The sequence below is a fragment of the Scardinius erythrophthalmus genome, assembly GCF_964197995.2.
Source record: "Scardinius erythrophthalmus genome assembly, chromosome: 7".
In the NCBI taxonomy this organism is placed as follows: domain Eukaryota; kingdom Metazoa; phylum Chordata; class Actinopteri; order Cypriniformes; family Leuciscidae; genus Scardinius; species Scardinius erythrophthalmus.
This window is the reverse complement of record NC_138227.1, coordinates 36,240,863-36,266,336: the sequence shown is the minus strand read 5'-3', so window position 1 is coordinate 36,266,336 and position 25,474 is coordinate 36,240,863. Positions and strand designations below refer to the sequence as shown.

The 25,474-nt window shown below is 41.7% G+C and overlaps 2 protein-coding genes across 2 annotated transcripts in view; both read left to right on the top strand.

Moving 5' to 3' along the window:
* Positions 1-531: 531 nt before the first annotated feature.
* Positions 532-19,487, top strand: phkg1a (phosphorylase kinase, gamma 1a (muscle)). The gene is made up of 10 exons (XM_081371355.1): positions 532-667; positions 1,735-1,831; positions 2,587-2,765; positions 2,878-2,932; positions 3,171-3,236; positions 13,821-13,984; positions 16,958-17,048; positions 17,188-17,341; positions 17,459-17,584; positions 19,073-19,487. The coding sequence occupies exons 2-10, from the start codon at positions 1,749-1,751 to the stop codon at positions 19,337-19,339; spliced, it is 1,185 nt and encodes a 394-aa protein (XP_081227481.1). The 5' UTR covers positions 532-667; positions 1,735-1,748; the 3' UTR covers positions 19,340-19,487.
* Positions 19,488-20,102: 615 nt separating this feature from the next.
* The window catches only part of urb1 (URB1 ribosome biogenesis homolog), a 49,586-nt gene continuing 44,214 nt past the window's right edge, over positions 20,103-25,474 (top strand). Inside the window, exons 1-7 of the mRNA XM_081371354.1 lie at positions 20,103-20,372; positions 20,954-21,093; positions 22,008-22,159; positions 22,364-22,493; positions 24,246-24,342; positions 24,489-24,574; positions 24,652-24,777. Coding sequence (XP_081227480.1) covers positions 20,240-20,372; positions 20,954-21,093; positions 22,008-22,159; positions 22,364-22,493; positions 24,246-24,342; positions 24,489-24,574; positions 24,652-24,777 — 864 coding nt within the window. The 5' untranslated portion in view covers positions 20,103-20,239. The remainder of the gene's footprint in view (positions 20,373-20,953; positions 21,094-22,007; positions 22,160-22,363; positions 22,494-24,245; positions 24,343-24,488; positions 24,575-24,651; positions 24,778-25,474) is intronic.

Sequence of the window (25,474 nt, the reverse complement as noted above, 5' to 3'; positions counted from 1 at the left end):
CTATAAATGCTTCATAATTTTACATTAAATCATATTATTTATTCATTATTTTTTATGTCAGGGTGTGTATTGACACTACGTTTATATTTATGAAACATCAAATGACAAATTTTAACATAAATCTAAAATTTCACTCCTGAGACTTAAAAGTGCCCATATGCAGAAACACCCTCATATAGCATTAACATGACCACATGCTTAATTTAAATATTATGTTAATAATTATTTAATTATGTAAAATTAATAAGTAATTATGTTATATTAGTAATTTATGAATTTAGCAGATGCTAATATATAAACATATATATACAGTATATACAGTACATGATAGGCTAATAAATCATAAAAAAGAATCAGTAGTAGATGGATTATTTTTTGCTGAGGCATTGGATTGTAACATTCTAATTAATTGATACAGAAATGTAGGTGTGAGCTGGTTTTCTTATTGACATGGAGTGCATAACCGTAAGTGGTAATACGATATGGGACTGTCCTGTCTTTAATACGGCTTTTTATTTTTGGATCTTGACATTCACGGTTGCCCTTTCGGCGCAGTGGCAGAGCCGTCATATCTCTACCGGTATATTCGACTAGGAAGACTGGAGCATGGACTGCACGAGCTGAAGGAGAGGAAGACTGTTAAACAGAGGGAATAATACTCGAACAGGTTTGCTGAGTGTTGTGAATTCGTGCTTGCAGTGTAATCCTCTGGTCAGATTTCCGCCATGTCGTCCATGATGCTGCAGCCTTAGATTGATGATGCTGCGACTGTTAACATCGCTGCTTTACGTATTTTACCAACCAGCTCATCATAAATCAATAGGTTTAATGTCAAAACTCTGTGAATAATAACAGTAACACGGAAAATAAAGCAGCAGACATATAAAACATGAGGTTTCTGAGCCGTACTAAAAGTAGCCGGATGACCACTGTACACTACTTATATGTCCCATGGTATTTACATGGCATATGGCACATGTCCGAATTGCCATTGTGTAGAAAACAAGGTTACACTTTATTTGGTATCACTTTATTTTACAGTGTCCTTGTTATACATGTTACATGTAGTTAATTACTATAAATAATGCATAATTAACCCTAAACCAAACCCTAATCCTACAGTAACATGTAGTTAATTATTATTACTCAGTACTTAAATGTATAATTACATTGTAACACTGACACCACCTTAGATCAGGTTCGGTTGCATGTGATTATGCATAATTTATAGTTATTACTACAGTAACTACATGTTACATGTGTAACAAGGACACTGTAAAATAAAGTGTTACAAAAAATAATAACAAAATGGTATTAGGCCTACTACTGAAAACAAATCACACAATTGCCGAACAGAAAAGTACCACGTAATAGGTTGTTTTTGTGCCATGGTTTTACCATGTAAATACCATAGTACAGGAATTTGGTAATCCTTTACGCTTGCATATTTCAAAGTACCTCGGTATTACCATCTGATCACTATACCACTTGCATACTTTTTATGTAAGGACTATTGTTTCATTAGTATTATTTGCCAAACAGTTTATTATTATATTTTTTTTGTATTAATTAAATTAAATTTGTATTATTTAGTTTTTGTGTTGGTATTTTTTTACTACATATTATGCTCATTTTATTTGGTTATTTTTTTTAATCAACTTCTAAACCTTTGTCTTGACTTTAACAAATGTTAACATACTGAGCGCGGTTTGTAATAACCCAGTTTTCTCGCAGGTGAGGTTATAATAATGACCAAAGACGATGAAATTCCTGACTGGGCTGGAGCACAGGACTTCTATGAGAAGTACGATCCAAAGGAGATCCTTGGAAGGTAGCCTACTGTCATATTGTACACATATTTTAGTGCAGATGAAAAAAATATCCCGGTCATATTCACCCTAATTTACATAACAAACCATTATTATTTTCACTTTATTCGAATGAGAATGAGATTTGTTGACTTTTTTATATTAATGTCAAAATGTTTAACATTGATTTTTGGCTTTTTTGAAAGGTGTTGTTAGATTCACATGAAAATAATCTCAGTCATTTTCAGTAATTTAATGAACAGCAAATGAAACTAGAGGGGCATGAAATTTGTAGTGCACCCTTTTGGGCATTTTTCAAAAAACATAAGAAATATTAAGCTATATATTATACTAAAAGAGAAAAATAATACTGTCTCATTGTCTGGTATGTTTGACGATAAATTTGTATTCAGTATCATTAGGATTTATATAACACTAAGGTACTATTTAATTATTTAAAAATGTATTTTTAATTATAAAAAAAAACAAAATAAAATTTTGTGCTCTGCATTTGAATCCTTGCCTCCTTGATCTGAAGAGGGACATATTTAGATTTATACTAAAAGGCCTTTTACTTGCTAACAAAGTATAAACTATCAGTCAGACGACAGAAGGCATGTAGTAGATTGTGTACAACTGTATTTTTAGCCAAGATTGTGTACAATTGATTTTTCATGGCCCTTCATTGGACTATGCAATGTGTTATATAATGTGCGCTGTAGTATTTTCTTCAGAAGTCTATACGGTAATAGTATTTCTCTTGGTGTTTGTGTTGCAGAGGGGTGAGCAGTGTGGTTCGACGCTGCATCCATAAGCAAACCACTCAGGAATATGCCGTCAAAGTCATAGACATCACGCCGTCTGATAAGATGAGCCCTGAGGAGATGGAGGAGATCAGAAATGCCACGACAAAAGAGATTGACATCCTCAAGAAAGTGTGTGGGCAAGAAAACATCAGTAAGTAACCAGGAGGTTAGAATAGTAACAGCATTGATGCATGAAGATGAAGTATACTTAAATCTGTAAAGAGTCTCGTATGATTTGAACTCATTGTTTCTTGCTTCTCCAGTACAGATGAAGGACTACTTTGAAACTAAAGCTTTCTTCTTCTTGGTGTTTGACTTGTAAGTATTGATTTCATACTTTATATATATATATATATATATATATATATATATATATATATATATATATATATATATATATATATATATATACACAGTATGTTGTGCATTCTATATGTACAATAAACACACAAAAGTACAAATATTTCACATATTTTTTTAATTAAAAAATTGCTTTAACATTTAATTATGATACTATTTGAAAAGTAGTTAAATGCAATAAATATTGTTCTCACAGGATGAAGAAAGGAGAGCTTTTTGATTATCTAACGGAGAAGGTTACGCTCAGTGAAAAAGAGACAAGGTTAGTATAATTTATAATAAATCACATGAAACCTGTAAACATGTGCAGTTGATATTTCATCACACAATCAAAGTAAAAACAACAAACTGAAGGCATATTTATGATCGTCACGATTGTTTTGCATTGTGACATTATTTTCATGACAATTTTGTCTCATTTACTCCTCAAATCTCATTACCTTTATGTAAAAATATCTTATTCTCAATACAGAAAAAAAAATACAATGTTTTTGTACATAATGAGAGTATTCATTGTACTTCCTTTAATTTATGTTGGGAATATATTATTTTGAGTTCGATATAAGTTACTTCAAACTCAATCAACAGCATTTGTTTACCACAAAAAACGTACTCGGTTACTAACGTAACCTCGGTTCTCTCTAGAAGAGGGAACGAGTACTGCGTTTGAATAAACGCTGCGGGAAAAGTCTCTTTTCACGAAATACTGAAGCAAAATTATCCTTAATTTTCATATTTGTAAAACGCATTGCAGCAGTGCACAGCCATGGCGAGACGGCTCGCTCACTCATTGGCTGTTCTGCGGCAACTGCATGAGCCTATCGAGCGAGGGCTGATGCAATATCAGACCAATGAGAGCGCTTCGCGCGCTCCTCGTCACGTCCCGCCGAAACGGGTGTGGCCATCCCCTATAAAAGGAGCTCGAGTAGGCTGATTCAACTGGTTTTCATCGCCGAAGCGAACCAGAGCGAACCGCGCGCACGGCAGGGAACGCAGTACTCGTTCCCTCTTCTAGAGAGAACCGAGGTTACGTTAGTAACCGAGTACGTTCTCTTACGAGAGTTCTCTCGTACTGCGTTTGAATAAACGCTGCGGGAACCACTTGTAAGACGCCGTGCGTGCTGGGATGAGAAAACACCGACCACTGGAAGCTAGTCCAGGTATACAGTGCATAATCACCCGGTAGACTCGGAGAGTCTGGAGGGGGGGGGGGGGGACAACCACCCTCAGATAGCTGCGTCCTAAGACGCGGTATGACATCACATAGGCAGGGGAAGGCCTGGCTAATGTGGGAAATGTGGGTCTTACGCAAATTTGCCCAGATATATGCGCCCTTAGGCGCGAAACAGCGCCACATAGGCAGGGGAAAAACCTGGCTGATGTGGGAGATGTGGGTCTTAGGTAATTTCGCCCAATGGATGCGCCCTTAAGCGCGATACAACGTCACATAGGCAGGGAGAGCCTGGCTAATGTGGGAAATGTGGGACTTACACACTTTCGCCCAAATAGGTGCGTTCTAGACGCGATATAACATCACATAGGCAGGAGGGAGCCTGGCTAATGTGGGAAAACATGGGTCTTACACAATTCTGCCCAGAGAACTTCGGCGGCGCTGTGCGTCTGCGATATCAGTGCCGTGTTTAGACAGCTGACTCGAATACGCCGAAAACACTTGGCTTGCAAGTGCGGTGAAGTATTCGGTGGCGTTGTGCGCCTGCGAAATCAGTGTCGTGGTAGACAGCTGATACGGCTAAACCGAAAACAACCTGGCCTGCAAGGCGGGAACTTCTAGGTTGTAGAACCTTATGAATGTAGACGGCGAGGCCCAGCCCGCCGCCGTACATATTTCCTGTAAGGAAATCCCGCTAGACCAGGCCCACGATGAGGCAACGCCTCTCGTGGAATGCGCTCTAATGCCCAACGGGCACTGAAGGCCCTTGGTAGTATAAGCCATTGTTATGGCGTCAACCACCCATCTGGACAGGCTCTGTTTCGAAACAGCCGTTCCCTTGGAACGTCCACTGAACGAGACAAAGAGCTGCTCCGTCTGTCTGAAGGCAGCGGAGCGGGACACATAAGCTCTTAACGCCCTAACGGGGCAAAGACAGCTCGAGTCCCCTTCCTCGTTTGACCCCGGCAGGGCAGACAGGGAAATAACCTGAGCCCTAAACGGAGTGTTGAGGGATTTCGGCACGTAGCCGTGCTTAGGTTTGAGTATGACTTTGGAGTCATTGGGCCCAAACTCCAAGCACGTTGGACTCACAGAGAGCGCGTGCAGATCGCCTATGCGCTTCACCGAAGCGAGGGCCATCAAAAACACCGTTTTGAAAGACAGATGTTTGAGGCTAACAGATTGGATAGGCTCAAAGGGGGGGCCTTTCATGGCTGCCAAGACCGTAGAAAGGTCCCACACCGGGACTGAGGGAGGTCTGGGGAGATTCAGCCTCCTAGCTCCCCTGAGGAAGCGGATGACTAAATCGTTCCTTCCCAGTGACTGGCCTGGCGTTGCTGTCGAGCACGCTGCGATAGCCGCCACATAGACTTTGAGCGTGGAAGGGGATCTGCCCTTATCCAACAGCTCTTGTAGGAAGGAGAGAACCTCCGTCACCTCACAATCGAGGGGTGACAGGCCCCGAGCTGTACACCAGCTGGAGAAAACCGACCACTTCGAGGCATAAAGCCGCCTGGTGGAAGGCGCTCTAGCCTGAGTGATGGTGTTCAGCACTCCATCCGTGAGGCTAACGGGTAACCGTTGAACGTCCACGCATGAAGGGACCACAGCTCTGGGTGTGGGTGCCAAATCGAGCCCCTGGCCTGCGAGAGGAGATCTCTCCTCAATGGCACTGGCCATGGAGCGGAGTCTGCTAACTGCATCAGGACTGGAAACCAGGCTTGGTTGTCCCAGAACGGTGCTATAAGCAGTACTGGGCATTTCACTTCCCTGACTCGCTCCAGCACCTGAGGTAGGAGGGAGACTGGGGGAAACGCGTATAGCGGGCAGTGCGGCCACTTGTGGGACAGTGCGCTGTCGTTCTTTGAAAAGAACACGGGGCAATGAGCGTTTTCTGGGGACGCGAATAGGTCCATCTCCGCTCTGCCGAATCTCTGCCACAACAGCCGGACTGTTTGTGGGTGTAGAGACCATTCGCCCGTGGGAACATTGTTCCTGGACAGCCTGTCTGGACCCAGGTTGAGTGTCCCGGGCACATGCACCGCTCTCAGCGAGCTCAGGTTGCGCTGAGCCCATATTAGGAGGCGCTCGGCCAGCCTGTAAAGGGAACTGGAACCGAGACCGCCTTGGCGATTTATGTAGGACACCACGGCCGTGTTGTCCGAGCGGACTACGACGTGTTGGTCCTTGATGTGGGGACAAAAGCGCGTCAGCGCGTTGTGAACTGCTAGCATTTCCAGGCAGTTGATATGATGGAGCTTTTCTCGTTCTGACCAGAGGCCAAAGAACGGCCTGCCCTCGAGCAGCGCTCCCCATCCCGAGGTGGATGCGTCCGTAGACACCACTTTCACTCTCGAGGAAGTCCCCAGGCTTACACCTGAACGGTACCAATCGCCCGCCGCCCATGGTCTCAGGGCTGCTGCGCAGTCTTGATCGACTTTGAGGCGCAATCGGCTGAGTGCCCACGCTCCGCGTGGCACTCGCGCTTTCAACCAGAACTGCAGAGGGCGCATGCGAAGCAGGCCCAGCTGGAGAACTGATGATGCTGAGGCCATGAGGCCCAGCATCCTCTGAAAACGTTTGAGCGGGATAATCGCACCGCAGCGGAAGGACCTCGCTGCGTGCTGTATGCGCAGCGCGCGCTGTTGCGACAGCCGCGCCGTCATAGAACGAGAGTCCAGAACGATGCCCAGAAACGAAATAGTTTGGCTGGGGTTCAAGGAGCTCTTCGTCCAATTGATCGTGATACCAAGATTCTCGAGGTGATCGAGTAACATGGTTCTGTGCTCCACGAGCTGAGATCGTGATTGAGCTATGATCAGCCAGTCGTCCAAATAGTTCAGCACTCGCATGCCCCTGAGTCTGAGGGGGGCGAGCGCTGCGTCCATGCACTTCGTAAATGTACGGGGTGCCAGGGACAAGCCGAATGGCAGGACTGTATACTGGTATGCCCGACCCTCGAAGGCGAATCTCAAGAATCGCCTGTGGCGTGACGCTATCTGTATTTGGAAATACGCGTCCTTTAGATCTATCGACATAAACCAGTCTTCTCGGCGAATGTGCGCGAGGATTTTGCTGGTTGTGAGCATTTTGAAACTGCGTTTCACTAAAGCTCTGTTTAGTCGTCTTAGATCTAGTATGGGTCTGATACCACCGTCCTTTTTGGGGACTAGGAAGTATCTGCTGTATAGCCCCCCTTCGCTTTGAGCTTGGGATACATGTTGTATCGCCCCTTTGCTCAACAGTTTTGATATTTCGGCGCGAAGTAGGTGTGCTACTTCTGAATTCACCGTAGTTTCGACGCGCGCTGTGAAGCGTGGAGGGCGCCGACAAAACTGTAGCGAGAAGCCTCTCTTTATAATGTCTAGCACCCAGTCCGAAACCCCTGGAAGCGCGGCCCATGCGTCTGCATGGCCGGCTAGGGGTTGGATGCGAAGCGCGCTCTGTTCGCTGTGCGACGGCGGCGCTTCGGGGCGCGCTAGCATAGGCGTTACGCCTGTGACATTTGAGGCGGGGAGCGCGCGTAATACAGCGGGCAACACGCTCATCCTCGACCCCGCTACAGTGTTTATCTGAACGAGGGAGGTCTGAGAAGGTCTCATGGGACTCATGCAGCCTACAAGTGAACGTGGGCGGGGACCGGGCACGTTTACTGCTTTGGCCGCGCTGTCTGCTTGAACAGAGCGGGTGCTCACAGGTCCCGTTTTTACAGGGAGCCTGTGGCTTGCCAGACATAGCGTTTGTGGGCACTGGGAAGTGGGCACTTTGACTATGTTTGTGGCGCGATCGAACTGCGTCGATCTTATGAGTACGGGCCCTGTGTGCAGGGCTGTGCTTGTGTGTAGGGATGGGCACAGGGAGGTGGGCATCAACACTACATTTATAGCACCATCGGCCTTGGCCGGGACACCAGAAAATACACTCTTTTCGGGATTTATCTGGGTAGCCGTAAAAACGGCTTTTGTGTGCAGGCAAGCGGGCAGCTGTGCGGGCTTGTGCTCTGCTGAGAACGCTGAAGCAGTCGCAATTCCTGGGACTGAGACAGCGGTGCGCTTTGGTGAGGGCCCGGTCGCAACGGGGCTTACACACCTGCGCTTTCCTAGGCGTGCTAGGACTTCTTTGGGGCTTCCGGCTTCAACACAACCCTTGGTCGCGGCCCGCGGTGAGTGGGGCGGCGGCTGGTAGAGCGAGAGCGAGGGCGTGAGCTGCGCTGCTGTCGCTGAGAGGGGGCGGCCGGAGGCTGAGGCTGTGAGCTCCGAGGGGCCTGTTTCTCACGGCCCGCTGCGGAACTGGAGCGCTTCGGCAGGAAGTGCTTGAATGCCTGTGACGCTTTCTGGGCTTCGGAAAATCTCTCCACGAACTCGGAGAGAGAAGATCCAAAGAGGCCAGCGGAGGATAGCGGGGCGTCGAGGAACGCGTTGCGCTCTGCATCAGCCATCTCCGTGAGCGTCAGCCACAAATGCCTCTCGGCTACGGTAGCGGAAGCCATACAGCGTCCCATGGCTTGTGCTGCAGCCTTGGTAGCGCGGAGGGAAAGATCCGACGCGCTTCTCAGGTCCGTGATGCAGATAGCTTCAGGTCCTATCTCGTCCAGTTTGCGGAGGAGATCGCCTTGGAACACCTGAAGCGTGGCCATGGTGTGCAGGGCCGATGCCGCCTGCCCAGCGGCGGAGAAGATCCGCGCGAGCAGCGACGACGTCATGCGGCAGGCTTTCGACGGCAGCACTGGCTTAGTCCGCCGTCCAGCAGAGGGCGGGCAAAGGTGGGCTGCTATCGCCTGTTCCACCGGCGGCAGAGTGAGGTAGCCTCGATCCTGAGCATTATCCAGGGAGGAAAATGCTGGGGATACAGACGAACGTGTTCGTGCAGAAAAGGGAGCGTTCCAGGCCTTCGCCACTTCTTCATGAAGCTCAGGAAGAAACGGAGCGGGCTTAGACACAGGAGAAGAACGCTCACCAGGGAGGAAGCTACCATCAAGCCGGGTGCGCGAGGGGAGTTCCGGTGCAGACCACTCGAGGCCGAGGCTCGCCGCGGCCAACGCGAGTACTCGCATGAGCTCCCTCTCGATGCTAGCTCTAGCCGACGGCTTTCGGGCAGGAGGCGTGAGATCCGCAGAGCTCGCCCAGTCCTCACTGCCTGAAGCTAGCAGAGAGCAGGAATCCTTATCGACCGACTCGGCTTCAGAAACAACTTCCTCAGATGAAGCGGCGGCAGACTGCGGGCGCTGAGCATCGGGAAGTGCTTCGGGGGAAGCCGGCGAAGCTGGCGGGCGAGCCGGCGAGCTTTGTCGGGAAGAGGTGGGTTCCGGGGCCCGCTGCGAGCGGCGCTTCTTGCGGCGCGGCACCGCGGCGGGGGGCGCAGGCTCGGAGAAATGTGCCAGGCGAGTCCGCAGAGTCACCATCGGCAAAAGCTCGCAGTGAGGGCAGCCGCCGTCAGCGAGCGCGAGCGCTGCGTGATCTTCGCCCAGGCAGGAGACGCAAATAACGTGGCGGTCTCCCTCGGTGAGCGGGGCTCGGCACGAGCCACAGGATGGCATCTTGATAAAGACGCGGCTCTTTTAGGGGTGAGTGTTCGGGGAACACTGCACACACACACACAGAACAGAGCAGGTAAAGGATATGAAGCGCCGGAAAGCGCAGCAGGTACGGCAGTAGAGGCGGCGAAGGCCAGCGGCTTCAAGGGCTCGTCCCGCTGAAAAGCTTGCCTCGACGACGCTTGCTTCTCCGTGATCCAGCGATGCGTGAGCTTCGCTGAAGAGATGAAAATCAGTTGAATCAGCCTACTCGAGCTCCTTTTATAGGGGATGGCCACACCCGTTTCGGCGGGACGTGACGAGGAGCGCGCGAAGCGCTCTCATTGGTCTGATATTGCATCAGCCCTCGCTCGATAGGCTCATGCAGTTGCCGCAGAACAGCCAATGAGTGAGCGAGCCGTCTCGCCATGGCTGTGCACTGCTGCAATGCGTTTTACAAATATGAAAATTAAGGATAATTTTGCTTCAGTATTTCGTGAAAAGAGACTTTTCCCGCAGCGTTTATTCAAACGCAGTACGAGAGAACTCTCGTAAGAGAAACATTGATTACTGCATAAAAAAGATACTGTCTCATCCCTCGTTTTCTTTAAAAGCAGTAAAAATCAAGGTTAAGGTGAAGCAAGTACAATGGAAGTAAATAATAAATAATTGTATTAAATCACTTACATTAAAGGGTTTAAAATATTTCTAGTTTAAAATTCAAATCTAAAAAACAATTAAAGATGTTTGTAATGAACCCTTTAATTCTTGTCTTATTTGAGCTCTTTTTTTAGGTTTTAGATAGGCTGTTGCATGGCAATGAAGTTGTAAATTTGGATATACAAAAAAGGTGATGAAATCATCTTTACACGCACGTTGTTTATATTTTGTGGCTACCCTACTCTTGAAACAGTGACTTCCATCGTAAGAGACTGATTGTAAAGAAAAGTAGGGACAAATCAAATATTTTTTTGGTTATTAACATTATGCCACAAGCATAGGCGTAATTTGCGTGTGGGATGGGCCGTGTGGGACCTCACCACCTTTTGCCAGGGTTGATATTGCCCCAACCACTTTTTGAAACATCTTGCGGCACTGATGCACCAAATACAAAGGAAGCATCTCCAGTTGACTAGCAGAGTATTCGTTTCATTCAGTTGTTATATAAGAGGCAATCTGGCGCTGGAAAATGTTGTTTTTGAAATTGTTGCGACACGTCAGACTCTGAGATCCATCTGCAGCTTTTATTTAGAATAGGCAGACAGGCAGGATAATCAACAGCAGACAGGGCAATGGAGGCAAGGCAGAGACAAACCAGAATGACCGGCAGAAGGTCGGGGCAGGCGGCAAGAAGCAAGGCCCAATAAACAATCCAAGTCGGAGCAGGCAGAGAATAATCAGAAACGAGATGAACAGTCCAAGGTCAGAGTACAAAGTAAACACGTGTAGAAAACGCTCAGAAATGATGGCCAGGGCAAATCAAGACTTCGCAGAGAAGTGATGTGTGGAAGTGGCTTTTATGTGTGTGTGTGAATGAGGTGCAGGTGTGTTGCGCAGGTGAGAGGCATGATGGGAATTTGAGTTCGGTAAGGAGGATTTAATATTCCGGAGACGGATCCCTCCGGTGGTGCGGAGAGCCTCCTACGGGAGCCTCCTCTGTAACAGAAATCATGTTGAGTGTTTGTTGCCGCTGTTATCAGTGGTGGTGGCGGTGGCTCGTGCCGAGTCGAGTCGAGTTCTTCAATCTATCACTTAATGCTGTTTCGGAGACTCTCTATTCGTTTCAATTCGTGTCCCTGCTCTTGATATACAATCACTGATGAATATCTTTGGTTTTAATGAGAGAAAAAAATCATACGAAGGCAGATTAGAACCCAGAACCTCTGACACATTAAACAAAAGTTCCCTATCGATTTGGTTAACTCATATTGCGTCGTAGAGACGCTATGGGAATACTCCTTTTTTCTCCGAAATACTGAAGCTTGATTGAATCACGCAGTGAAACTGCACGAACCTATGTCGCTGTAGCCCACCGAAATGGACAGGGTTACCCATCCATACAAGCGGGCAAATCTCGACATAGAACTCCAGAATCATTCTCCTTCAGCACGAAGATCTTCTCCTCGCTGGACTCCGAGACAAGACAGAAGAAGCCATGGAACGAGCCTTAGCAGCGGAACAGCTGATTCAGCGACGTCCCCGCCCTAAGATAACTTTAGCTGGGTCCTGAGCCACAGAAGCCGTCCTGATCCATCAGGAAGGAAGAGGAGAGGGCTACGGCAGGACCACCCTCCAAAAAAGCTAGAGTTTGCCTCCCAAACCCCTGTTCAGTTCCGGGCGTTGGAGGCGATGTGTTCGCTGCAAGCACTGGGCCCGTTCATTTGAATGTTCACGCACACATGCAACTGACTGCTGTTATAGCGAACAAAATAAAAAACGAACACATTTAAAAAAGAGCTCTTTATCTCTTCCCAATACCACAGGTGTCAGTCTCCTGTCTCAGCGCAGCGGCCTGTCACCCGAAACGATTTAGCCCCTAGCCACCTGGGCCAAGGCTTGGGAAGCCATCGAGTTGGGTTTTGAACACAATCAAACAAGGTTTCTTGCTTCAATTCGCTCACAGACCCCCTGCTTTAAGGGCGTGGTCTGCACGTCAGTGCGCGTTCTCCGTTCCGAAGTGATGAATTTACTGCCGAAAGGGAGCTGTAGAAACAGTTCTGCCAGCTCACAGCGAGTCAGCCTTTTACAGCCGCCCCTTTCGCTGAAGACTTCTGCTAGCCCTAGCATCGGTCAGGCGAGTGGGTGACTTGCAAGCGCTCTCTGTGAGCCCGTCTTGCTTTGAGTTTGAACCTAATGACTGTAGAGTCGTCCTCAAACCAAGACATGGTTACCGTTTCGGAAGACGAGCAAGAGTCACACTTACTCTGCCCAGTTTGGGCTGTAAGGGTATATATCGAGCGCTCTGCCCAGTTCAGACAGTCAGAGCAGCTTTTTGTATGTTTCGGAGGCTGCACCAAAGGGTATCCGGTCATGAAGCAGAGATTGTCCCAGTGGATAGTGGATGCTATTGCGCTAGCTTACGCTTTGATGGTGCCCCATCAGAGTGAGGGCCCACTCCACCAGAGGCGTGGCCTTCTCCTGGGCGTGGTCCAGTGGAATATCCATTGGCGACATCTGTGCAGCGGCCACCATCTCCAGGTTTTACAACTTGGACGTCCCTGCTCTGCATGCACGGGTCCTGTCTGTTTAGCTGTGCCTTGACCTCTACACGAGCCCAACCTGCACAAAACGTCTCCCTCAGGGCTCCGACCTCGTTGTCTGAGCCCCTTAGAGCGATTGTAGCACGGCGCTATTTGATTGTGTTCCCATAGTGTCTCTACGATGCAATACGAGTGAATCGTTTCGATAGGGAACTTACTCGGTTACTAGCGTAACTTCTGTTCCCTGAGATAACGGGAACGAGTATTGCGTAGCTGGCCGTGCTACCATGCTGCACGACTCAGTCCTCGCCGCTTCCAGTCGAAAGATTCTGGAGTTCTATGGCGAGATTTGTTCACTTAAATAGATGGGTAGCTCCGCCCTTTTCGGCGGGATGCAGTGCCATATGTTTTTGCAGTTTCACTGTGTGATTCAATCAGGCTTCAGTATTTCTTCGAAAAAAGGAGTTTCCCATAGCGTCTCTACAACGCAATACTCGTTCCGTTATCTCAGGGAACCGAGGTTACGTTAGTAACCGAGTACATTCTACCACCGGACTATTAGGACACACAAACATTAAGTGCGGATCTATGTATTTATTCAATAATGCAAAGAATCTCGATCGGGACTAACGATATATTGTACAAGATGTAAGGACGAAACTATCACATTAAACATGAGCTCTATGTCGATAAATATACAATTGGTATTTGGACATCGTAATGTTATTTTTTGTGCATTTATTATTGTACATTTCTGATATAGCCTTGTATTAGCAACTAAATTTTTATTCTTTTTTATCTAATTAGATTCATCTTTGAGAATAATTATGTTAATGAGAATGTAACATCTTTTTTTGTCTTGATTTGAGGGTGATCTGGACACGTTTTCGTGAGATTCACTCCAAAGTATTTACCATGGCTCAATGTACAACAGTACATATTGCGTATGTTTTCATTTTGCAGGAAGATCATGCGCGCCCTGTTGGTGGTGGTTCAGTTCCTTCACTCTCAGAACATTGTGCACAGAGATCTAAAGCCGGAGAACATCCTTCTGGATGACAATATGAACATCAAACTCACTGATTTTGGCTTTGCTGTGCAGATTGCTCCAGGACAAAAACTCAATGGTAAATTCAATTCAATTTCATTCACATTTAATTTTAAAGTGCTTATCACAATACATATTGTTTCAAAGCAGCTTTACAGAAAATGCATACGTGTGTCTACATTACAATTTAGAGTGATCTATTATCAGAGGTGACTGTATTTCAGAAATGTACGTCTAAAAATCACAATGTTAGCTAACATCATGTATTCATTTTTAGGCATTGAGGAAATGAGCTCATTGAAGTCATTACAAGTTGTGAACATAATGATTAGAATAGAATCTGAAGTCCTCGCAGGAGTTGGTCTGAAGTCTTCATAAGAGGCTGGATCCAAACTAGAGCCGACGCGCTCTCTAGTTACTTAGAGAGTAGACATCCCGAGATAAAACAGAAAAGGAAATGGAATGTAATTAGCGTAGATGCTGTTCATAACATTTCAAGCAAAGATAATCATGTGCATTTGATCTGATATAACTTGCGTACAAGGTTATGAGAGGCATTATGTGAATGCTTGGCTCAAGAGTGTGTCTTTAATCTAGATTTAAACTGGGAGAGTGTCTCTGAGACCTGAACATCATCAGGAAGGCTATTCCAGAACTAGATAGTACAGGGGTGTAATGATACATCCATATGGATTGATGCATCCATTAAATGACTAACGATATGATGTATTGATGCAACACGTTAAAAACAATATTTTTAAGATGCAACTTCATTTTAACACTCTCATGTTAGCCACATCTGCACACAGTGTCTCAAAAGAGACCACAAGAAGACATGTTTGTCTGTTATGAAAATATTGAAAAAACTGCAGTTTATTTTTAGTTGTTGATGTCCATTTGGGAAACAGGATTTGCAATTTTCAGAGAGTTCAATTAAATTTTGATACTTTAGTTGGATTTGTGAGTAAATAAAATAAAATGTAACTGGTTTTGTTGCATACATAATATAATATCAATGTTTGATCACAGGCTCTTGAATCTAATTAAATAGTAATCCTATCAGGGCATGCTTTGTGGTATCTGCAAATACTGTGTCACAATACAATCTATAATATCAGATGAAACGTCCAATTTACACACCTACTAGCTAGCTGCCCGTTTGTCTATAGAGAGAGAGAGATCCCCCTGCGTTTTCTGATCAGTAGGTGTCAGGTTTATGCAGCTCTTGGATTCGGGTTTCATACTATCCTTATATGAAAGATTAACATGATGTTACTGGAACTGGAGGAGCTGTTTGCTATTTGGTGTGGCCTCCGACCTTTATCCAGGAACAGAGTAAACGCTCTACTCTAAGAATGACCCATCAATTACATAAATGTGTGTTCCAGACACGGCTTACTGATGAGTGAAGTTTTAACACACTTTACTGTGAGATTGTAAAAGGATGAATTTCATCATGCTGTATTCTCATTACTGTAATGAAAAGATACATTGATTACAGAAATTCTTATTGATATATTATATATTTTAATATATAATATACATTTTAAAATATACTGTATGTAATATATTTATAATATTCTACTATAATATATTAGAATCATATAATAAAATATCTAAAAATCTATAAAGTAATCTTATATTTATCATATGACATTTTTTTAAATTATAAGGTATAATAATATAAGATTTATTATTTGAAAGAATTTTGAAAGATTCACCTATTTTATAGCCGAACAAATTAATCGTCCAGCGCTCAATTAAATGGGCCGTAACTATCAGCTCTGCAGCGGATATTAATATGCAAACTATAGTGAAAACACTATTTATTAGTACGGTAACAAGATCAGCAGTTTGAAGGGATAGTTCATCCAAAAATTTTAATTATCCCATAATTTACTCACCCTCAATCCTAGGTGTATATGACTTTCTTTTTTATAGCCAAACAGAATCGGAGTTATAATAAAAAATATCCTGGCTCTTCCAAGCTTTATAATGGGAGTGAATATTAAACTCAGATTTGAAGCCCAAAAAAGTGCACCCATCCATCATAAAAATAATTCATACGGCTCCAGGAGGTTAATAAAGGCCCTCTGTGAAGCGATGCGTTTTTGTAAGAAATATATCCATATTTATAACTTTATAAGCTAGAATCACTCAACTCAGGATTTTCCTCGTGAGACTCAAGATGTGCCTCTCCGAACCCATTTATTAAATCCCCCTGTAGTCAATAATTTTATCCCTTAAAACTCATCTTTGATCAACAAATTGACATATTTAAACGTTTTTTACTTGAAAAAAAAAAATCTTCATGCCTTAAAATAGGCTCATTTAGTATACGCGGTTCTATGAATATGCAAATGAGCCCCGCCTCCACTCACTCACACCAGCTCAGAGATCCACTCGTTGACGATCACACGTTGATCTGATTGGTTACAAGGTAGTTTGTGACGTCAGAAACACCAGCGATATCAAACCGTGTTTTTGAGACTGTCTTTGGTTCACTGCAGTTTTAAAGAGAAAATACTCAGCAATGGTGTTGACTTATGAATTTACACATGATTTGTCTTAAAGCACATTAAAAACACCACATAGACATATAAACAACATTAAAAGCTGGATTTTCACCACAGGGGGACTTTAAAGTGGCCTTAAGTGTTTGTTCTCCAGTTGGGATAATCTCTTACTAGCTTTCTTTGTCTTATTTGTGGAAGAGGTCCGTTAGTTTCCAGACTGAATGACATGCCAAATGACAGATCACTTATTTTATTGTCCTGAATTGTTGACTCTGACTCTTCTTAGTCAGTTTGAGCGAGTCATCTGTCTGATTCACTCTCAGTTCCTACAGAGAATAAATAAAACTTCTTAATCTATTTTTTATTTTTTATTTTAGGGTGAAATAAGAACCTGACATGATATTAAAACAAAACCTGGTCGTCTGTACCATAACATGCTATGCTATACATAATGCATGGTATGTGAATCACAAATACATAATATGTTGTGCATGCAGTATTAGATAACAGGCTAATATGTTTCATATGTGTCATAGAGGTGTGTGGAACGCCAGGCTATCTGGCACCAGAGATCATCGAGTGCTCTATGGATCCGCACCACCAAGGTTACGGGACCGCCGTTGATCTGTGAGTAGCGGACAGGCTTTTCACAGCATTTATACAAGAGCTTGATCAATATAAGACAAACTCATGAAAACAATTTACATTAAACGTTTAAGTTGGACTGATTCGAGAAAAATCAAACTGTTGTTTTTGTCTTTTCCAGCTGGAGTGCAGGGGTGATCATGTACACCCTTCTTGCAGGATCCCCTCCGTTCTGGCACAGAAAGCAGATGCTAATGCTGCGGATGATCCTAGCAGGAACCTACCAGTTCACCTCTCCGGAGTGGGATGACCGATCAGACACTGTCAAAGACCTGGTGCGTCTGACCCGCAGACCTGGGAATAATCAAAAGAGTGAATGAAGATTAATACAAGCCCACAGCAGATCTACTAACCTGAACTCTGTGGTGTTCACTGGGGGTTTCAACTTTCAGATCTCCAGGCTGTTGGTGGTGAATCCCGAGACACGGTACACCGCCACGGATGCCTTAAACCACCCTTTCTTCCAGCAGTACGTGGTCGCAGAGGTGCGACATTTCAGCCCGTACAGGAAGTTCAAGGTGGGCTCTATAATTGAGAAAAATGAGTAATTATTGATTTATTTAGCTGTTTTCTTGCATAGTTGTAGGAAAACACTTCACATCTTGATTAGACAGTCACATTAGTAAAACAAAAAAGTATAATAATGAAGGACGGATTAAAAAATTATACAATTATATATAAATAAATATAATATCAGGGTTGAAAGTTAACAGGGATTGGGGCAAAAAAGCCCCTGTATTAAAAGAATAGTTCACTTAAAGATACTTTACCTGATATTTTTTTCTTCTATTTGGGCAAAATGGTTTAAACCCCAAATAATATATTTTAAAGAGGTCATATAATGCCATTTTTGTATAAGCTAATATGATTCTTTGGGGTCTAAATGAAAAGTTTGTAATATACTTTAATTAAAAATTCTCATTAGTATTGTCAGAAAACACTCATTTTACCTGGTCAAAAACAGCTCTGTTTTCAGCACGCCGTTTAAGTGCATGTGTCTTTAAATGATAATGAGCTTTGCTCACCCCGCCCCTCTGCTCTGTGCGTACACCGTTTGAAATAATAACACAATAACCATAACGCGTCGTTCATTATAAACGTGGGATTATGAATTATATTGAGAACGTCGTACATAGAAAACATGCCGTAATGTACCCTGAGTGTAAAAAGTAAAGCAGTCTGGTGTGTGAAATGATTCGCGCAAACATGAAAACATTGACGTTGATCGTGGGGAATATTCCCTCCGAAAACAAACTCCGCCACTGCGTCTTCAGCGGTTCGGATTTAGGAACATCAATTTGATGCTGCGTTCGTTATTACACCCAAGAACAGAACACCACAATCGCATACGCCATTCTGCTCATAGACAGTGCTCCAGCGTATCAACAATGACCGCGCCGAGCCGCGCGGACTATGATTGACAGCTCGCTCACGAGCGAGGGCGGGTCTGTGTTGATACGCTGCTGTCAATCAACAATCATGGGAGAGGCGTCCGACCGTGTGACGTCACAAAATCGAACGGCTTGATTTGAGAGAGGGGAAAACATATAAGGAGATTAAAAAAAAACACTGGATGGATTTTTATCATTTTATGATGGTTGTGTACAGGCACTGCCAACACACATTTCAGTACAATCAACTTGTAAAAGTGCATGTACCATTATATGACCCCTTTAAAAGCAATCATCTGTGAGAAAAAAAAAACAGGCTTTATGATGCCATCTACTGTTTATTATAGAGGATTGTAATAGATGAGAAGCTCGTTCCAGGGACGGAAAGTCTTGGCCAATAACATGCTCAGGTAAAAGGAGGTTGCACATATTCAACTCAGGGACAAAAATTATAAAATGAGCGAGTACATCATGAATCCATTTTCCAAACTGTGTTTTTGTATCTGAATCACTACGATCCACCTATAATGAATGAGAAAAAGTTTGCCCCTTAAAAAGGCAAACAATGCCCATGGAAATCCATGTAGGTTCATTTCAATCACTTGTGTTTTTCAGGTAATCTGCATGACAGTTCTGGCAACGATGCGCATTTACTGCAATTATCGACGTGCCAAGCCAGTTACCAAAGAAGTGATCAAGAGTGACCCCTATGCAGTGAAACCTATCCGCAAGCTCATCGATGCCTGTGCGTTCAAGATTTATGGACACTGGGTGAAGAAGGGCCAGACGCAGAACAGAGCTGCCCTGTTTGAGAATACTCCAAAAGCTATCTTGCTTTCTCTAGCAGCCGAGACAGATGATTCAGCTCTCAGAATGATGTAGTAAATGTAAGCGCTCCACAGGAAAATGTGTTCAAGAAATGTGTACGACATCACATGTTACTTATAAACATGCGCTTTCATTTCATTCATTTTGCCTTGAAGAGTTGCAAAATTGAAAGCAATTTCAGCATTTAAATGTTGTTATTGAAAGCCTTAGCGAAGCTGAAATATTTATGTGCGTTCAACCTGGATAGCTGAAGTTCTCACGCTTATCCAGATCATGTTTATTTATTCTGTATGATAAATTATTTGAAATATTAAAACAAACTAAATATTTGAAACTAAATGTGGATACAAACTCATTTTATGGCGTTGTATTTAATGTTGGGAGAGAAGAAGTGCTACAGTACATCCAGATCTTTCAAGTACCTTTGAACTACTAGACCCTAATGTTGTCAAAAAGCCTGTTTCTCCATTGACGGCCATTAAAATATTAAATAGGCTATGAAATATTAAATGAATAAAACAATGCCTTCAAAAAGAAGATATTTTTAAATAATGTTGTTGGTAACCACAGAGTTGACGGCACCCATTGACTTCCATATATTTTTTCCTACTATCGTCAATGGGGTCCATCAACTGTTTGAGTACCAACATTCTTCAAAATATCTTCTTTTGTGTTCAACAGACGAAAGAAACTCATACAAGTTTGAAACAACTTGAGGGTGAGTAAATGAAGAAAAAAAAAAATCATTTTCGGGTGAACTATCCCTTTAACTTATGAATATTAATTAGGTTTTTTGACGCTCTGATGACGCTCTAGCGAGAACATGGTGAACGTCAGCACGTCAAACTTAATATTCATTAGATAAGCGTTTCCACGTGTTTTGTCCTTCTACCTCTTTTAGTTTTTACACTTCCGCCGTCCCATGTGTATATTTTCGTTTACTGGGATATAACAATGGCTACTAAACGTCAAAATGGGAATCCTCCTGAGTCCGTTACAACACCAAAGAAAACCAAAACACAGGAAAGCGAGTTTACCGGCGCTGTCTTTAAATCCATGCTGAAGGATTCCTCTAAAGCGATAAAGGGTGAGTGTTTGTCAGATGAAAACATCAAATATCATGTTAGCTCGATTCGTGTACATTGTTGATCAGTCATTTTCTCTAAACGGTAAATATCACGTTACAGTGTTCATCTCCACAGACTTTTATTTTGTTTTCATATTTTATTGTGCATGCGTAGAACTGGTAATAATTGAAGTCATAAATGCAGAATAATACGAAATTATGACTTAACAATGTATTAATTAGTTATCCATTTATTAATACAAGTATTGCATTGATTGAAACCAATAAAACAATCAACAGTTTTTAAATGAATGTGTACTCTTTTGATTATTTTGAATAGTTTTGCAATGTAAGTATAAGTACATACCCTTGTGTGTGTGTGTGTGTGTGTGTGTGCGCATGTATGTATGTATGTATGTATGTATGTGTGTGTGTGTGTGTGTGTATGTATAGGTAGATAAGATTAGATGTACAAATATTCATCTATGTCTATATACATATTATATACATATACATATACGACTAGATTATTTGTATGACAGTGTCTAAGAAAAGAAATATTATCATGGCATATTAACATGTACTTCTGTAATACCATGTAGGTTTGGAAACCTTCATAAAAATGGCGAAGAAACTTCCCTGTGCAGAACTCTATGATGTAGTCGAGGGATACATAAAAATCTCAGTTGAATGTTCAGAGATCTTCGGATTACTGGAGGAAGAAAATATTTCAGAGTCAGAAGTAAGTCATGCATTAGAATTTAGATTTGTTTATCTATTTGTTTGTTTACTTATTTATTATTATGGGGTTACACTTTATTTTGATGGTCCACTTTAGACATCTACTAACTATTAATAACTTTGCAACTACATGTCAACTAACTCTCATTAGAGTACAAGTAGACTGTTAGGGTTAGTGGAATAAGTTGACATGTAGTTGCAAAGTTATTTATAGTCAGTAGAATGTCTAAAGTGGACCATTGAAATAACGTGTTACCATTATTATTTTAATTTAACCAGGTTATTGACAGGTACTGTTTATTGATGTGCTCATATTGTAACACTGAATAATGCCTTTTTAATTGATATTATATGAAACTTCGTCTCATAGGAAATGAAAGGTCAAGTCACATTGAATTGTAGGACACAGTATTAAAATGTTATATACATTTCCATTATATGAAAATTCATAGAAAAAAGTCAGAATCCCAAGTTATGAACTCAGAAATGTGAGAAATAAAGTCAGACTTGAAGTTGTGAGATAAAGTCACAATTCACTTTTTTAATTGCTTACTCGCAATTGTGAGTTATAAACCTGCAATTAGAAAAAGATAAGATATGATGCAACTTTTTTATTTTCCGTTTATATCTCACAATTGTAACTTTTTTCTCGCTTTCTGAGTTTATATTTTACAACTTCGAGAGAAGAAAATGCGGAACTGTGAGTTGATATCTCAGAACTCTGACTTTTTTTCTCTCAGGAATTCAAGATATAAACTCAAAAAAGTCAGATTTGTGTGATAAAAAGCTGCAATTGGCTTTTTTCAAGCTTCCATACAGACCAGCCAACATTAGTTCTTCTCGCTCCACAAAGAATGCAGTTTGGCATTGATGATTTGCATCACAATGACGAATCGTATGTAATGTGTTTGGCAGCTGACGCTGATATTTCAGAGTCTGGAGATGATTTTGCTGCGGACGGCCAGTGATCTGTCTCAGCTGAGCATGGTGGGATCAAACATCGTCAGGAAGACTGTCTCCACTCACTTCAAACTTCTGCTCTCCTCTCTACACTCTGACAATCACAGGTATTTCTTACCTGATATATGCTTGTTTAACTTTTTCATTATTACAAAATGAACGATGCATTTATTTCATGATCATCTTTGGAGGACATTATCTTTATTGGTTTTCAGGTACTGATATGCAGTACATGTTACAACAGGCTAAATGAACCACTTTTTGAACCACAAATTTGCGAATGCACTCAATGTTGTTTTGTTTTCCGACAGGTTTGTCCGTCAGTGTCTGTGTTTGCTGTCCGCTCTGGTGTCTCAGGGTGCGGAGGCTGCGCGGGAGATCTTCAGTCTAATGCAGTTCAGCAAAGGTCTCACTAACCTCGCTCAGAGAAGAGACAAAACGGTAAGTGCCTCACGAACTGCAAACTTTACATTTTATTAATTCATTTAGCAGACGCTTTTTTCTAAAGTGTCTTACAAATGCACTTTCAGGACCAAAATAAGACCCTATTTACCTGATACTCACACTTAAGTCAATTAATTAACCTTTAAAGACATAAAAACATACATTGCAATACATATGCATATACATTAAATACACACATATATTCAATTAAAACATTGACAGGCTGTGATAAAAACACTCCCTATTAGATTTTTTAATGTCAAAATGTATTTATATAGCATTTGTTCATAATACACATGGTTTTAAAGCAGCTTTACTGAAAGTCATGCTATTAATATTTATAGCAAGTAACAATGCTTTATAATCATATTTAGCAGATTAGACTGGGTTTACATATTTTTTACATTTTGCAATGATACAAGCAATCAAGCAGTTGAGATTTGCTATATATTATATATTGCTTTACGTAAAAGTGCTGTATGTATGTGGATAATTTTGGACATATTTATTTTTTTCTAATTTATATAAAGAGCTAGGCAATAATATAGTTTGCATTTGGCTACAAAAATACAAAATCAGGCAGTTGAGATTTGCAATATATGTCACTTTACACATAGTTTACTGTATTTATGTGAATAAAGCTTTATATATAGATCTTTGCGATAATACAGTTTCATTTTTGTGATAACATAAACAATCATACAGATGAGATTTGCTATAATCTATTTAGGGATGCACCGATCTGAAAATTTTGGCCGATACGGATAACAGATAATTCTTTATATTTTAAAGCCGTTAAAGGGTTAGTTCACCCAAAAATGAAAATTCTGTCAGTAATTACTCACCCTCATGTTGTTCCAACCCCGTAAGACCTTCGTTCATCTTCGGAACACAAATTAAGATAATTTTGATGAAATCTGAGAGCTGGATCACTCCTCCATAGGCTTCTATGTGATTGAAACTTGCTGGCCCAGAAAAGTTATTAAAGAGATCGTTAATATAATCCAAGTGACTACAGTGGCTCAATCAACATGAGGGTGAGTAATTACTGACAGAATTTTCATTTTTGGGTGAACTAACCCTTTAACCGATATATTGGCCGATAAACCTTAATCCAAATTTTTATATAATTTTTGAGAGCCTGATTTCAAAATCAAGTCTCACCATTAAAAGCCATGTCCCAAACACACAATTATAATGTTCTCATTATAATTTTATAAAGCCGATATACACTGGACTTGTGCTGCACAGAACTGTATTTTCCTTTTTTGAAGTGATTCCAATAATATTTCAAGCTATTAAAAATCATCATGGTGAACAGTGCGCATTTTAAGTGTCTCAGCTGAAGGAAATAATCCATTATTTATCGGCTTTAATATATCGGGCTGATAACATAAAAAACTTTTCGGCTTTTTTTTTTATATATAAAAATATATATTGGCCGATACCGATATGGTGGCCGATATATTGTGCATACCTAAATATATTGCTATATTATAGTATATATTGCTGTGCATGAGTATACTGTATGTATGCAAGTAAATATAATGTACAATCAATCCAACTTTTAATATCTCTCGCCGATAATATAGTTTTAATTTTTTGACGATATTCAAGCAGTTGAGATTTGCTGAATAGTCCAGTACATACCACTTAACATGAGTGTACTGTTGGTAAGGTTGGATATACTTATAGTAGTTGTGTAATTTGCTTTTTCATGCAGTGGTAATAATTGTGTTATTTTTCCAGGGAAAGCCAGATGTTAGAATGGCTTACATTCAGTTTTTCCTTTCATTCCTGATGTCTGGAGACAATACAACTATTGGCCAGATACTGGACACTAAAGGTATCAGTGACTAAATTGTGTATTCAATTAAAACATTGACAGGCTGTGATAAAAACACTCCCTATATTAGATTTTTTTATGTCAAAATGTATGTATTAATTTTGCTTTTGAGTTGTCTTAAAATAACAAATTCTGCTTCTTTTTAGATTTCTTGTCTGAAATCTTGACCAATGGACTTACAGAGGATAGAATATCCATTGTAAACCTGATTCTATCCACCCTGCAAACCAGAGTAAGCCTGAGCCTCCCTCATGAATGCCATTTACCGATGTGAGATGCTGTGTATAACTGTACTATATTTGTCCATAGGTTGTGCAGAATAAGACCATCACGAAAACTCAGAAAGTGCGCTTCTTCAGTGCTTCTGTACTGAGGCAGATAGCCTCCCTCTATAAGTGGAACGGGATTGTGGATGTCAGCATGGATGAGAAAGAGGTACACACTTGGAGATTTGGACACACTTGCACTCAATGACTCCATCTCTGACATTTTAGTCAGTATGTTTATGTCTCTGGAGATACAGTCTGCAACACGTCATATACCTGGGGCGTGAACCAATCCATTAATTTCTAGGTTTACAATTATCCAATAGATTTGACTGTATTAAAAAGTTAAATTTGACTCATTTAAATGACTATAATATTTTATAGGGATGCAAGGATACCATTTTTTCAGAATCGATCCAATCCGATACCAAAATTCTGGGTATCGACCGATTTTTTTTTTTTTAGCAAGTAGAATTTCTATAACTCTATAACTCTATAACTCTGTGTGTTGAACTGATAATCACTCTTTTGTGTGTTGAACACAATCTACTTAAAAATATATGATGGACAAAATAAATATGATTTCACACAAAAAGTACCTAAAATGCACATAATATGCATGAATAGTGTGTTTTAACAAGCACTGGAGTAGGCTATGTCAGAAAAGAAAATGAAGACAAAAATATTTATAGAAAATTTACCAATTTAAACTTGTTTTTGGTGTTTTTATATATATCTGTATATATATATATATATATATATATATACTGCTACTGTATATATATATATATATATATATATATATATATATATATATATATACAGTACCAGTCAAAAGTTTGGAAACATTACTATTTTTAATGTTT

Bases quoted from the DNA above. Each gene is read 5' to 3' on its own strand.
- phkg1a (XM_081371355.1), top strand. From the start codon at position 1,749: ATGACCAAAGACGATGAAATTCCTGACTGGGCTGGAGCACAGGACTTC. The intron at 3,237-13,820 runs GTTAGTATAATT...TTCATTTTGCAG, and splicing joins CTCAGTGAAAAAGAGACAAG to GAAGATCATGCGCGCCCTGT. The intron at 17,049-17,187 runs GTGAGTAGCGGA...TGTCTTTTCCAG, and splicing joins TACGGGACCGCCGTTGATCT to CTGGAGTGCAGGGGTGATCA.